Here is a 15,285-nt window from a genome sequence, read left to right as displayed (position 1 = left end):
ATTATTTAGAAAAAATCTAGCCTGACAGATCCCAAGTGAGACACAAACTTCCCTTTTCTCCATCCGTCTTATTTTCACAATGACATTTGTTGGGATGAGGTTCCAGCGACTAATGTCCTGGTACCTTTTAACAGACGTGCATTTGCAGCATTTTCTTATTTTTATATATTTGTAACTCCTTTGTTTACTATTAATTTTTAAAATTCAATTTGTTAAGTCTTGCATCTGAATCTTTCTCCTTCCCTCCCCTACCTATTCTTTCAGACTTGTATGTGAAGGACTTGTAGAACATTGAACAGTACCGCACAGGAACAGGTCCTTCCTGTCTGTGTCGACCATGACGCCAATTTAAACCAATCGCATCTGCCTGCATGTGATCTGTATCCCTCCATCCCCTGCCTGTTCATGTGCCTCTCTAAATGCCCCTTTGTACACTGCCCTCTTACATTTGACCTCCCAAAGTGCAACACCTCACACTTGTCTGGATTAAACTCCATCTGCCATTTCCCTGCCCATATTTATATCCTGCTGAATCCTTTGACAACCTTCCACACTCTCCACAACTCCGCCATATTTTTGTGTCGTCTCCAAAAGTACTTTTCAAATTCTTTTAGAAAATCATAGTCGTACAGTACAAAAATAGGCCTTTTGGCCCTCCCGTCCATGCTGACCTTTTTGCCCACCTACAATAACTCCAGTTGTCTGCATTAAGCTGGTATCCTTCTATACCTTGTCTATTGAAGTACCTGTCTAAATGTGTCTTAAACATAATAATCACCACCACCTCTGGCAGTGCGACCTGTGTTCAATTCCGGCCACTGTCTATAAGGAGTTCGTACGTTCTCCCCGTGTCTGCATGGGTTTCCTCTGGGTGCTCCGGTTTCCTCCTGCATTTCCAAAGATGTACGGGTTAGGAAGTTGCGGGCATGCTATGTTGGCGCCGGAAGCGTGGCGACACTTGCGGGCTGCCCCCGGAACACTCTATGCAAAAGTTGCATTTCACTGAGTGTTTTGATGTACATGTGACTAATAAAGAAATCATCATCTCCTAAAATAAAAGTTTCCCTTCAGATTCCTTTAAAAACTCCTTCCCCTCACCTTAAACCTTTGCCCTCTTGTTTTTGTTACCCCTACCATGGGAAAAAGATTTTTATCTACCCCTCGTAATTTTATACCACTATCAAGTCATTCATTACCTCCCTTTGTGTGATTTTGTTTTGAATGCAAGATCTCTCAGAATCCTTGGTTATTGGCAGTGGTTTACACTCATCTATCGGTACTGGTTTATTATTATCACTTGTACTGAGGTACAGTGAAAAACTTGTCATAGAACACTACAGCACAGTACAGGCCCTTCACCCCACAATGTTGTGCTGACGTTTTATCCTGCTCTAAGATCTATCTAACCCTTCCCTCCCACATAGCCCCCTATTTTCCTATCATTCATGTGTCTATCTAAGAGTCTCTTAAATGTCTCTAATGTATCTGCCCCCACAACCTCTGCCGGCAGTGCTTTCCACGCACCCACCACTCTCTGTGTGTAAAAAAAAAAGACAAACAAACAACAACTTACCCCTGACATCCTCCTTATACCTTCCTCCAATCACCTTAAAATTATGTCCCCTTGTGTTAGCCATTGTCGCCCTGGGGAAAAGTCTCTGGCTGTCCACTCGATCTATGCCTCTTATCATCTTGTACACCTCTATCGAGTCACCTCTCATCCTCCTCCTCTCCAAAGAGAAAAGCCCTAGCTTGCACAACATGCTCTCCAATCCAGGCAACATCCTGGTAAATCTCCTCTGCACCCTCTCTAAAGCTTCCACATCCTTTCTATAATGAGGTGACCAGAACTGAACACACTACTCCAAGTGTGGTCTGACCAGAGTTCTATAGAGCTGCAATGGTCTTGCATACCATTTGTGCAGATCAATTCATTACACAGTGCATTGAGGTAATACAGAGTGCATTGAGGTAGTACAGGGTAAAAACAATAACAGAATACAGAGTAAAGTGTCACAGCTACAGGGAAGTGCATTGCAGGTAGACAATAAGCTGCAAGGTCAAACAAAGTAGATTGTACCTGTACCCAGGAATCCTTTTTCTCCATCTGAATTCTTTTACAGGAAGACAGACCAATGGCCTCAGAAACTTATCATGCAGCTTATCCCACAGCAGCTGTTGGTAAGTGAGATTTTTATTTATCACAATCTGAGTTGAATGTTCATTAAAACTACAGTCTGATGTACATGGTGGGGAGAGAAGAGAAGTAGGTGAGCAGTTAATGAAAAGGGGTTGAAGGAGCTGTGGCATGTCGACATGTTTCCTCTGGTTGTCCTAGATCGTCTTTTTCCCAGGGTAGATGTCAAATACTGGAGGGAATAGCTTTAAAGTGAGGGGGGGGAACATTTAAAAGATTTACGAGGCAAGTTTTTTTTTTACACAGAGCACGGTAGGTGCCTGGAACACATTGCCAGGGGTGGTGGAGGAAGCAGATTCAATAGAAGCATCTAGACAAGCATATGAACATGCAGGGAATGGAGGGATATGGCTCATGTGCAGGCAGAGGGGATTAGTTTAATTTGGCATCATGGTCAGTACATACGTAGTGGGCCGAAGGGCCTGTTGCTGTGCTGTACTGTTCTATAGTCAGATTGTTTGCACTGGGATCAGTTTTTCAATCTGTCTCCCTTTGACTCCCACATGTTGACAATATAATTCTGGTCAAGAGGAAATTGTCGGGGTGACGTCAAGTAGAATTTGAAATGCTTAATAGAAGGATTGAAAATTGTTGCATGTCTTCTGAGCACCTCAGCTGTGCTTAGCTTGTGCTATGGTATTGCATTGGCAGATATCTGGTGAGAGCGGATCAGGATCTTTTTAAGTTTGAATAATATGCATCAACTGTACAAACGTTATCTGCAACCCATTAATGAGTAATAAATATTGCTGAGAAGGCTAGTGTTGTCTGTAGTGTTCTATGTTTATTTTCCATCCCTGATCAGAGTGATGGCAGAGGGGGAATTAATTAAGAGGTTAAGCAAATTGGTGGATCTAGAGTTGTGTACAAACCAGCCTGGGTAAGGATGGCAGGTTGCCTTTCCTGAAGTACATTAGTGAACCAGATGAGTATTTATGACAGACTGATGGGGTTCAGAAGAGATTTACCAGGCTGCTACCTGGATTAGAGGGTGCGAGCTATAAGGAGAGGTTGGACAAACTTGGGTTGCTTTCCCTAGAGCATCGGAGGCTGAGGGGAGGCCTCCTAGAGGTTTTCAAAATTATGAGAGGTATAGATAGGGTAGACAGTCAGAATCTTTTACAGGGTAGAAATGTCAAACACAAGGACGTGCTTCTAAGGTTAGAGGGGGGACGTTTAAAGGCGACGTGAGGGCCAAGTTTTTTTTTACACAGGTAGTGGTAGGTGCCTGGGATGGGTTACCAGGAGTGGTAATGGAAGCAGTTTGGTGAGGTTAAAGGCATGATAGACACATGAATATGAAGGGAATGGGGGGATATGGATGAAGAGGACATTTAGAATAAATTGGCATCAAGATCGGCACGACACCGTGGGCTGAATGGCCTGTCCAGTGCAGTACTATGCTACATTAGATAGTCTGTGGTTATTGTTACTGAGACAGGCTTTTTACTCTAGACCTAATGACTTAAATGTTTGCCTATCCATCACGGGACTTTAATTTGTGTCTCCAATTATTCAGGAAAGCAGCTCTGCAACTGGAGCGTTATGCTACTGTACCCAGGGGAAAGGATTGGTTATATATCAAGCAGTTCCTGACAAACTGGAGCATCGTGACTAGATACCTTCTATTCCCTAGCTTCCCCATATCAACGACTCATTAGGTCGTTGTTGCTTATAAATGCACCTATACCCAGACTTGCAAAGAAACTGCTGTGGTTTTGCTGAGGGCAGCATTTAAAGGGGTAGGGGACAAACCTATAGTCCCTATTGATCTTATTATTTTGCTGTTCTTGCCCCTCCACATCCAGACAACTCTCGGCCATTTGTTCCGGAATTCTCGAATGGTCCAGTTCCAGTTCACGAACAAGGATTTGGAATCGTTAAAGGGACTTTATCGAATCATGGCGAATGGCTTTGTAAGTACCTGAGTGACCTGCTCTGAAGTGCTGGAGTGATCCTGCTAGAATTGACTCAGTGCAGGATATCACTTGGTCTGGTAGACAGCAGGAACTAAACCAAATATAGGGAGGTAATATGGAGGAGGGAACAAACTGGAGCTTGATTGTGTATAGCTTGTATCTCACGTTCACTCTGGTTTTACCCTATCGGAGGCACCTTCCATGTAGCTTACCAAGCTTCTTTTGTCTCCTTCACAATTCTGGCAAAGGATCTTTAATCTGAAACATTAACTCTGTTTCTCTTCCTGGCCTGACCTGCTATTTCCAGCGTTTTCTGTCTTTATTTTAGATTTCCAGAATCTGTAGATATTTTTCTGTTGATTTTTCAAAGAATTAGAAATGATGAATGTAGAAACCACTGAGAAGCTGTGTGTGTATTTTGTAGACCTGTCCCACTGCGGTTTATTATTGTCACGTGTACCGAGCTACAGTGAAAAACTTTGTTTTGCATGCCATCCATGCAGATCATTTCAACACATCAGTGCATTGAGGTAGTACTGGGGAAAAGCAATAACAGCATGCAGTTACAGTTGTTACAGATAGTGCAGGCAGACAAGGTGCAAGGCCATGACGAGGTAGATTGTGAGGTCAAGAGTCCATCTTATTGCACAAGAGGTCTGTTCAATAGTCTTATAACACGGGATAGAAGCTGTCCTTGAGCCTGATGGTACATGTTTTCAGGCTTTTGTACCTTCTGCCCGATGGGAGAAGAGAGAATGTGCGGGGTGGGTGGGGTCTCTTTGTTATATTTGCTATTTTACTCAAGCAGCTAGGAATGTTAATGCTACATCCTTGTGCTTCTTGCAGGCGGGCTGTGTTCATTTCCCACACAGTGCTCCATGTGAGGTCAGAGTCTTGATGCTATTGTACTCCTCCAAGAAGAAAATCTTCATGGGTCTGATTCCAAATGACCAGAGCGGCTTTGTGAATGGAATCCGACTGGTCATAACCAACCACAAGAAAGCCCAGCAACAGAAAATTGAACAGCAGAGAAATGTAAGGCCTTTCATTAGACATTACTATTTAATAAAGTGGCTTTTGCTCTGTATACCTTGCATTTGGGTGGGGGAGCGAAGTGACGGAGTCATTTTAATTACGTTTGTGCATTTCCATCCATTTAATTGGGTAGAACGTATCACAGAATCACTGGAAGGTTACCACATTAGAGGAGACATTTTACCCACAAGATTTGACAAGTCAAATGGCTGCCTACCACACCACCGCCCTCTTCCCACAGCCCTGTGATTTTTGTTCCATTTAAATACTTATCCAGTTTCTTTTTGAGCACCACAAGTGAATGTGCCTGCACTACTGCTTAATCCAAGCTACCATTGCATAAAAGGAGGAGGGGTGGGGGTGGGGTCGGGGTTGGGGAGAGGCTTGTGGGGGACATTTTCATGCCACTTTTGTTTATTTTCCAGTGACCTTCATCCTCTGGTTCTTGGCCATTTCACCAGTGGGAACAATGCCTCTCTGCCTGCCCTGTCTAGACCCTTGGGTTTTTCAGTACTGGGATGAGATCCCCTCTCAACTTCCTCCATTCCGTACAGAGAACATCCCCAATCCTTCTCTGCTGAAAACCTGGTGTTTGTATTTTTGTATCATTAATCAGGAAATTCTCTCAATCTCAAATAAGTATACAGCTCATTTATGAATAATATTCAAGTGATTTGATCTGATCACTTGAATATAATCACTTGAATCTAATAACAATCTTGGAAAATGTACCCTGCCATAAAGATGTATCTGTAACCCAGTTTTTAAGTAGCATCATAGTAATGTTGAGCCATCACACAGCAGTAGAGCATGGATACAGGCCCTTCAGCCCAACCAGTCCATGCCAACCACATCCATTCAGATAGTCCCAATTTCCTGCATTCAGCTCATATCCCTCTGAGCCCTGCCTATCAAAGTGCTTCTTCAACCACTTCCTCTGGCAGCTCATTCCATATACTCACCACACTCTGCGTGGAAAAAATTGCCCTTCTGGTCCCTTTTAAATCTTTTCCCCTCTCGCCCTCAAACTATGCCCCCCTAGTTTTGGACTCCCCTACCCTGGGGGGAAGACTGTTATCATTCACTTTATCTGTGCCTCTCATAATTTTAAACACTTCTATAAGGTTGCCCCTCATTCTCCTACATTCCAAGGAATAAAGACTTATGCTGGCCAACTTCTTCCTATATCTCAGGCCGTCTGTGGACTGATGGCCTAACATTTTATTCATTACCTTGTGCAAGTTGGTGATTGACTTTCAGAATAGCTCGTCAGAAATGTAAGCTCGATGCATTTTGCCCTTTGTGGGAATGAGGTTATAACTCTGCAACTCCAACGTGGCCTTGTAGACTCAGAAGTGGTAGAAGCATTTTGTTTTATTTCCCCATTGCGTTTCTTCAGTCACTGGACAAATTACTTTTTCCCTCGTGCTGCTAATTCTCCTTTTCTGTACATGTTAAGGACAGAAGCAAAATAGTACCCTGAATGCTTCAGTTGGACTGTAGAGCAATGATGATCGATTTCTGTGTCACTGTGCATCTTTTTATTCAGCAGCAACTTGGCGGGACACAGCCGATGGGAACTGGGTCGATACCCAATCCAGCATTCATGCAGAAGCCGCCTGGGTCAATGCCGGTGTCTCAAGGAGTGCAGCAACAGCAGGTATGAGCTGTTCGAGGTGAATGTTGAAATTGATTGAGTGTGAACTGGTTGAATTGTGTAACAGGTTGGAGGAGCTGTGCGACCTAGTCCTGCATCTGTTTCTTGTTCTCAACCCTATTTCTGATGCTGCAAAATACACCTTGGCTAATGAGGCCCATTTCTCATTGCACTTAATCCATGAAGTGTAATAACAAAGTGAAATGCTAGCTCTGTTTCTCTCTTCATAGATGCTGCCTGCCCTGCTGAGTGTTCCCATCACTTTGTTTTTGTATCACATTTCCAGTATCTGCAGTTTTTTGACTTTTCAAGGACAATAGAATATTTGACCAATGCCACGGCTACCAAAGTGCAGGGTTACTGAGAGTGGCCAGTATCACTAGAGCAGCTCCCATAGGAAGAAGCCTTCAGGGTGTTCGGCTGGGGGTGGTGTCATTTCTTTTCCCAAGCATTTCCTGCCAGCTTTCATAAACGTGACTAGAATTGTGACTTCGACTGAACTAGTTTTGTAGTACTCTGCCCAAGTGTCTGCTGCTGAATATGGGAGGTTCATTGACCACCGCAAGCAACACGGTAGGTTCGTCAACTGTTGCAAGTGTTGCACCTAAACCCATTCCGTATTGAATACCCGTGTACGTGCACTGTGCAATCTGCAACCTGGGGCTGACTTAACTCCTCGTCCTGCCTGAAATTATGTAGTAGGTTCAAATCAGTAGGATTCCTGGGATGCTGAGGTTGTTGATCATTGGCCTGTGATCACTGGAGCTGAATGAAAGGTAATCCCTTTGAAACAGGAGATTGTGAGGCTTTTCAGATGAGATGTTGAGCTTCAGTTTCCCAGGGTGGAGAAGCAAGAATGAAGAGTCAGTTCCAGGTTAAGAGTCCGATGTTGAACTATGAAGAGAAATTTCTTCACTCAGGGTTATGGATCTTTGGGTTTCTCTACCTCACGGGTCTTGGAGTCTATTCACGGCTGAGCATGGTAGATCTTTGGACAACGGAGTATGGGGATTGAATGGTAAAGTGGACATGATCTTGTTGCGTGGATGTGCGGATTCCAAGGGCTGCACAGATAATGGTCTTAGTTAACATAAGAGACTGCAGATGCTGAAATCTGGAGCAACAAAGCAAACTGCTGGAGGAACAGTGGTCAAGCAGCATCTGAGAAGGCAGGGGCAGGGTCTCAACCCAACAAATCAACCATCCCTCTACTTCCCCAGATGCTGCCTGAGTTGCTCCAGGAGTTTGCTTTTTGCTGTTTGTATTGGTTGATAGTCAAGCACTCGGATCCCTCCATTGCTCCTGCATTATTTCTAGCTCATCTGTCCCCTTGCCCTTCTAGATGAGACATCTAATTTGAGCTGGGGTGTGCTTTAGAGGCCAGAATTCACAGATCCTGGACCGAACTTGCTGGAAACATTTTTCTGTCAATGAAGAAAGAGTCAGGTGGAAGCTGAATTGTGTCTTTGTTCCTTTTGGCAAGCATCATTGACATTAATAATTAGAAATAAATGATAACATCCATTACTCTCTCTCTTCCCTACCTCCTCCCTCCCTCCTAACACCATCCAGATGCCAGGTCAGCCAGTCACCACCTCAATACCTCAGGTTCATACAGTGACAACAATGGATGACCAGCAACGGCAACAGAATCTGGTGAGTGTTCCAACTGCAATTTTGGTATTAGCTTATTATTGTCACGTGTACCGGGAAACAGTGAAAAACTTAGTCTTGCATGCTATCCATGCCGATCATTTCAGATGCAAGTACTTGAGGTAGTACAAGGGAAAACAATAACATAATGCAGAATATAGTGTTACAGTTACAGAGAAAGTGCCGTGCCAGTGGATAATAAGGTGCAAGGGCCACAACAAGGTAGATGGTGAGGTTAAGAGTTTGTCTTTAACATACAGGAGGTCTGTTCAAGATTCTTATAACAGCCAGATGGAAGCTGTCCTTGAGCCTGGTGGTGCGTGTTCTCAAGCTTTTATCATTTTCTCGATGGGAGGGGGGAAGAAGAGAGAATGTCCGGGATGGGGGGATCTTTGATTATGCTGGCTTCTTTTCCAAGGCAGCGAGAAGTGTATGGAGGGGACGCTGGTTTTTGTGATGGACTGAGCTGTGCCCACAACTCTCCAAACGTTTTCTTGGTGTGGAGCAGGTCTCGCTTTGATTTGTGATTAGTTTCCCTCCATGTTATGAGCTGTTGCCTGAGCCTTGCATATTCACCAATAGTGATTTACAGATCGCTTGCCATACCATTCCTGAACATTAAGCTTAAAGTTTCTCTTAACACTACTTGTATAGAACAATACAAGTGTTGAAACAGCACCTTATTAACGATTCTAGTTGTTTTAATTTTTGGAAAGCATTTACTGAAGGGAACGCTGTAATGGAATTGCCCAGAGCAGGCTCCCACAGACAGCAATTAACTGACCATATTACCCCTCTGGGTTAAGAAATGAAAAAATTAGTTTCCATTTGTTTTGTTTTTAATGAATGTTATCCAAATGAACATTACAGCCATTGAAGTATATTTGAAGTAAAGTCACTGTCATGCTGTAGGAAATGTAGCATTCTGTGAATAGTTTATTGCCCAGCTAAATCTATTTGAGACTAGTCCTTGTCCTGTCATTACCTGTCATTATCCAGTCTTTGGTGATTGTGCTTTGTTGATCACCATTAGCTCCAGCTGTATTTCTCTTTGTAGCTTTGTAGTTAGCAGGTAAACCAGGCAGGAGGTGTGTGGTCAATACAATGCTTCAATAATATATGGTATTGTTGAGTCCTCCTCTAGAGTACAGTATTAGTCTCCCTAAGGGAGGGTCATACTGCATTGAAAGCAGATCAAGTCAAATCGAGTTTATTGTCATGTGCACAAATACAGTGAGGTACATGTACAATGAAAACCTTGCTTCTAGCAGCATCCCAGGCACATAGATTCAGACAACACACACAACATAAATTATACAAATCAGTGAAGGAAAATACTTTTTTGCACTCATGTCTTGGTTTGCACAGGCAAGTCCATGGTAGAGCAAGAGGTGGTCTGTAGTGTTCCATTGCTGAGGTAGGGTTAGGGCTGTGGAGGTCAGTTCAGGAACTTGGTTGTAGGAAAGTAGCTGTTCCTGAACCTGGTGGTGTGGGACTTCAGGCTTCTGTACCTCCTGCCTAAAGGCAGTAGCAAAGAAGAGGGCATGACCTGAATGGTGGGGATCCTTGATGATAGATGCAGAGTCGGTCTACTAGATTAATACCTAGAATGGGCAGGTGGTTTTATGAGAAAAGGCTGGGCTTGTATCTGGTGGAATAAGAGCAGAAAATGCTCGAAAAACCTTGCAGGTCAGGCAGCATGTACAGAAGGAGAAACCGTTAATGTTTAAGGTTGGAGACCCTTCATTAAAACTGAGAAAGTGAGCTGGTCTGAAGTTGCAGGGAGGATAATGGACTGGACAAAACCAATATCTTGGGTGAGGCCACAGTTGTCATGGGATATCCACTGGAGTTTAGAAGAGTGAGAAGTGACTTGATTGATCCTGAGTACCCTTGACTGGGTGGATGTGGAGAGGATGTTTCCTCTTGTGGGAGAATCTAGAACTAGGGGTGTCGCCCACAATAGATAGATGACATGAAATGTTTTCTGAGAGTGGTGAGTTTTTGGAATTCTCTTCCTCAAAGGACAGTGAAAGCAGAGTCTTTGAATATTTTTGAGCAAAGGGAGCTAGGTTCCTGATAAGCAAAGGATGAGCAGAGGTTACAATCAGATCTGCCATGATCTTTAAATAGCTGAGCAGGTTTGAGGGTCTGAGTGGTCTTCTCCGACTCCTAATGCGTACATTTGCGTAGGCAAGACCCGATGGCAGTGTTCCTTGCTATCCTTCTGCAGTTTCAGGACAACCTGAAAACTATTTCTAATTGTTCAGCTCAAAAAAGTGCCACTGTTCTTCTACCCTCTGTAGATTTGCTTCATTGATTGTTTTCTTGTCTCTTCCATGAACAGCAGCAGCAGATGCAGCTCAGAGTGCAGCAGCAAGCCCAGGCAGCGACGCAGCAGCAGCAATCTAGCGGCCCACCTCAGAATCAACCTCCGGCCCCGCAGCAGACAGGTGCATTACTTCGACCACCCAATCCTGGCGCGAACCCTCAGCTTCGCAGCCTGCTCCTCAGTCAGCAGACAGTGAGTATTGTCCCTGCGCGCGCGCGCGCACACACACACACACACACACACACACACACACACACACCTGCTCTTGGCAATTGTTTGCCCTCGTCCTGTTAACTGCTTGTTGTATTGTGGGTTTCTTGTTGCAGTGGAATGTTAATTGTGGCAGGGAGATTTTATCATAGTCATTTCTCTGCCATTAAGAGCAGCAGAGTGTGAGTTGCTAAAAAGGTGAAGACGCAAGTATTAGCATTTAAAACAAAAGCAGAGAGTGACGAGACTGCAGCTGCTGCAATTTGCTGGAGGAACTCAGCAGGTTGAGCAGCATCTGTGGCGGTGGGAGGAATTGTTGACGTTTCGGACAGGCAGCATCTGTAGAGGCACATCCACAGATGCCCTCCCTCTCACCTCTTTATACTGGCTAACTCCCCTCTACCCCCTCAGCCCTGATGCAGGGTTTCGACCCGAAACGCCAACAATTCCTTTTCTCCCCACAGATGCTGCTCGACCTAATAAACTTCAGCTGACAAACAAAGACAGAACTGTTGGGGCTACTCTGATCACGTAGCATCTAACGGAGACTGCTAGTTTGCCAGGGCAGTCGACGTTTTGGTCGAGACCATCTGGATTGAAAGAAAGAGGGGAGATAGGCAGTGTAAAAAAAGGTGGAGAGAAGGGGTGGAGCAAGAGCTGACAGGTGACGGGTGGATCCAAGTGAGGGGGTGATGGGCAGAATGGGGGTGGGGTGGGGGTTGGTGAAGAGTGGGAATGATGTCAGAAACTGGGAGGTGATAGATGCAAGTGACCAAGGTGGAGCTGATAGGAGAGGAAGGTGGAGCCTGGAATAAAGGGTGGGAAGGGAACCAGTGGGATGAGTGTGTGATATTGGGTAGATGGAGAGGGTGGGGAAGGGGAAAGAAAGAGGGTAATGGGGCTGGTGGATCAGGAAAAGAAATAAAGGGGGTAAAGGCACAGAGGGGTCGTGGTTACCGGAGGTTAAATAATTTGATGTTCATGCTGCCAGGTTGGAGACTGTCCAGGCGGAATATAAGGTGCATTTCCATGGAGGTGTTTTGTTTCGTATTATTGGAAAAGTAGCCTCCAGTTATGCTGCTGTCAAGTAGGAGGGAATGGGTTGAGGATGGCAGTTATTGCTCCAAGGTTACCCAGAAGGAAATTGTTTTGACCTGAAGAGTAACGAGCAGTAATATCTGGCGGTTTTTAGTGAAATGTTTCTTCTTAAGAGAAGTCTGAGGATTCTGTAGGAACTTTCCAATGTGCCAATGACCTCGCAAAGGAAGTTGAGTCTAGGTACACTTATAAACATCAAATTGGAGAAGTGTTCACTTTTTTTTTCCAAACTCTAGTCATAGAATAACACAAAAATCTAATGAAGCTATGGTTCCTGAAGTAATTTCTACAAACTAAGGATAGCGTACTTGGTTACTGTAGCCCCAACAGTCCATTTGATTCGATTACCCTTTTCCCCTTGGTGCCTGAAAGGTGAATATTTTCATGTTTTTTATAGTTTTTATTAATTCTGTTTCTCTCCCAGTCACAGAGTGGAGTTCCACAGCCTCAACAACCCATGCATCACATCCAGCAACAAGCTTCTCAGATGATGCCTCATCAGCCTATGGGTCAGCAGATGCCCCATCACGCCCAAGGACAGCAGCTCCAGATGCAAGGACAGCAGTTAATGCACCAAGGTCCCGGGCAACCATGGGGCAACCAGATGGCACAGCGACCACCTTTACAAGGCAAGACTTTTTAATCTGCTTTGGACTCTAGATACTCCATCAATGATGAGGGATTTTGGGACTGGGTGGGAGAGTGGACATGGGGCATGATCTTGTGAAGAGTGCAACAAGCTTGATGAGGAATATAACCCATTCCTACTTAAGTCCTCGACATCTACAATCAAACAGACAAGTTTAAGGATGCGGCTTCTGTAGTAAAAATGACTGAATGAAGTTGGGTGCAAGTACTTTGGGAGGTTGTGGGCATTCATGAATTTGCAAAGGATCATTTAGAAGTTGTTTAGATGAAGGCAACACTTTCTTGGCATTGAATCCAACTCTGTCATGGTGGGGTGAGAAGTATATAATTGGAGGACCTATGTAAGAAGAGAAATCAGTGTACGTGGCAGTGAAAGCCATATTTAGAGCAAATTGTCTTGTGTGGAAATCATAAATGTGGTGTTGAAGTAGAATCGCCTTGGAAATGAGGAGCAGGAGTAGTGCAGTGGAGGGAGTTTTACGCCAATGGTTAAAGTTACGACTAATGTCCCAAGGAAGTAGCAACTGCTCCACAATTATACGGAGGGAAACATTACCATCTTTCCTCACTGTCTTAATCACAAATTCCAAGCTCCATGTGCCCTGTTGGGTGGGTGTAAAGATCCACAGTACTGTTTTGAAGACCAGTAGGAAGCTGCTGTGGGTCTCTGACCAGTATTTATCCGTTAGTACCATTGAAACAGGTGATGTGTTTGTGGAAGCCTACTGTGTTAAATTGGAAACCAGTATGAACTACTTCAGTATATAAGTACTTCAGATTCTTTAAAGCTCCTTGTGAATTCTATATAGTATAGATTCAGCAGTTAGAACTCTAGAGATTTGGGATATTTTTAGTCTGGAATTGCCCATTTAGTTTTTCTAGACTTGGGATGCAAGGCTGTAAATGAACTCATGGTTGCATTGTATAAATATTTCTTTGTAACTTTAAATCTGCAGGTCAAATGATGATGAGCACAGGTCCCCGAGGTCCAGTCCCTCAAGCTGGACTGCAGCAAGGTACAAGTCTTTTGGAGGAAGAAATTCTGATGGACCTTATCTGAAACCTTCCTGAGTTTGACCTGCCTTTTCATTGGTTGGGGACATGGGATAGAGAATCCCAGTTTTTAGTAGGGTCGTGAGATGTTCCCGGTCCCATGCAGGAAAAAGAATTCTTATTCGACTGGTTTCCTTGAACAAGCGGACAGTGGTTGGGAACTGGTTGTGTCTGTGTATGTGGGTTTTTTAAAATAACAGTTAGATTTTTTTTCAGAAAATTAAAGGATCGATTATGTCAGTCAAGCCAGTTCTAATGAACCTATCTTTTAAAAGGACAACTGCAGTCTTGAGTGCTGTCTCTGCTGCAGTTTATTCTATTTGTATTATTTTTTGCTCTATCTTTATCAAACTGATTACTGCAGTTTCTTTAAATGTTTTTGTTTTGAGAAGTGACCTGCTGTATTTACTTAAATGCTCTGTGAACCAGCAGATCTGAAAGTATGTTATAATCAGCCTCAGCACCTTGAACCTCAACAATAGCAGCAGCTGGTGATCATGCTTTCAGTCCCACGGTCTGCCTTGCTGACAACGTAAGTTCATCGCAAGGCACAACAACAATGAATTCCTCCACTTGTAAGTAATAAACAAGAACTAAGGAAAGAAAAAAAATTATGTCAGTGTCCTGCTTTCAATTTAGAAATTTTGAGATGAATCATAAAAGGCTGAAGTATTGTTCCGGACCTGGTTAGTTGGTGAGCATTGTTGTAACTGAGATTCTAGGCTGTCCAAAGTGAGAAATACACTGGGACAGGGCAGCTGGTTTAAGGGCCAAGTCTGCGGGGAGAGACCTGAGCACAATGGATGATGGGAGACACCAGAGACTGCAAATGCTGGAATCTGGACCAATAAACAATCTGCTGGAGGAACTCAACGGGTTAAGGAGCATACGTGGCGGGCAAAGGAATTGTGGACATTTCGGGTCTCAACCCTGCATCAGTCTGGAAAATCTGCCATTCCAGCACTAACAAAGTCCAGATTATCGGAGTTTTACTGTAATCACAGATCATTGTGATCACACTTCAATAAATCTCCTCCCACAATATTTAATCTAACTCAATTCCTTACTCGCTGGAACACGCCCTTAAATGTATTTTCAATATTTCAGCATCTTGCTTCCTATCACAATGGCCATTTCACTTAGTCAAATCTGGGTCAATTCTCTCCAAAACTTGCAGTGAATCAGAGATCAAGATTTCAAAGTTTGTATTTTGCGATGCACTTTTAGAAGAACTGGTGATTATATAACATTTAAATTGTGTTTATAGAAAAGTTTGAAGAGGACCTGTATTTCTGTTTATTGAGCAAATAGTTCACAAGGTAAACTAATAAACATTAGTGGTAAAGTTGTATTGATTCTGGTTTCTCTCTCCATTCCAATAAGGCAATAATTAGATAGACTAATGTGTTTTGACTGTTCAGAGTGCCACATTTTAAAATGACCTTTTACCATAAATGATTATTATCGGAATAAGAGTGAAATT

General features: G+C 43.6%; 1 protein-coding gene across 6 annotated transcripts in view; it reads left to right on the top strand.

Moving 5' to 3' along the window:
• med25 (mediator complex subunit 25) overlaps nucleotides 1-15,151 on the top strand; it is a 47,710-nt gene extending 32,559 nt beyond the window's left edge. For 4 of the 6 annotated variants that reach the window (XM_052043007.1, XM_052043006.1, XM_052043005.1 and 1 more), the window contains 8 exons: nucleotides 2,124-2,181; nucleotides 4,006-4,113; nucleotides 4,963-5,151; nucleotides 6,701-6,811; nucleotides 8,381-8,464; nucleotides 10,809-10,985; nucleotides 12,526-12,730; nucleotides 13,706-15,139. In XM_052043007.1, coding sequence (XP_051898967.1) covers nucleotides 2,124-2,181; nucleotides 4,006-4,113; nucleotides 4,963-5,151; nucleotides 6,701-6,811; nucleotides 8,381-8,464; nucleotides 10,809-10,985; nucleotides 12,526-12,730; nucleotides 13,706-13,809 — 1,036 coding nt within the window. In that variant the 3' untranslated portion in view covers nucleotides 13,810-15,139. Of the gene's footprint in view, nucleotides 1-2,123; nucleotides 2,182-4,005; nucleotides 4,114-4,962; nucleotides 5,152-6,700; nucleotides 6,812-8,380; nucleotides 8,465-10,808; nucleotides 10,986-12,525; nucleotides 12,731-13,705 lie in introns of all 6 variants that reach the window. The other 2 variants (XM_052043011.1, XM_052043010.1) reach the window with 2 other exon arrangements.
• The last annotated feature ends 134 nt before the right edge of the window (nucleotides 15,152-15,285 follow it).

This window comes from Pristis pectinata, chromosome 33, assembly GCF_009764475.1.
Source record: "Pristis pectinata isolate sPriPec2 chromosome 33, sPriPec2.1.pri, whole genome shotgun sequence".
NCBI lineage: Eukaryota > Metazoa > Chordata > Chondrichthyes > Rhinopristiformes > Pristidae > Pristis > Pristis pectinata.
Note: the sequence above shows the minus strand (reverse complement) of the source record. Positions and strands in the feature narration are given on the sequence as shown.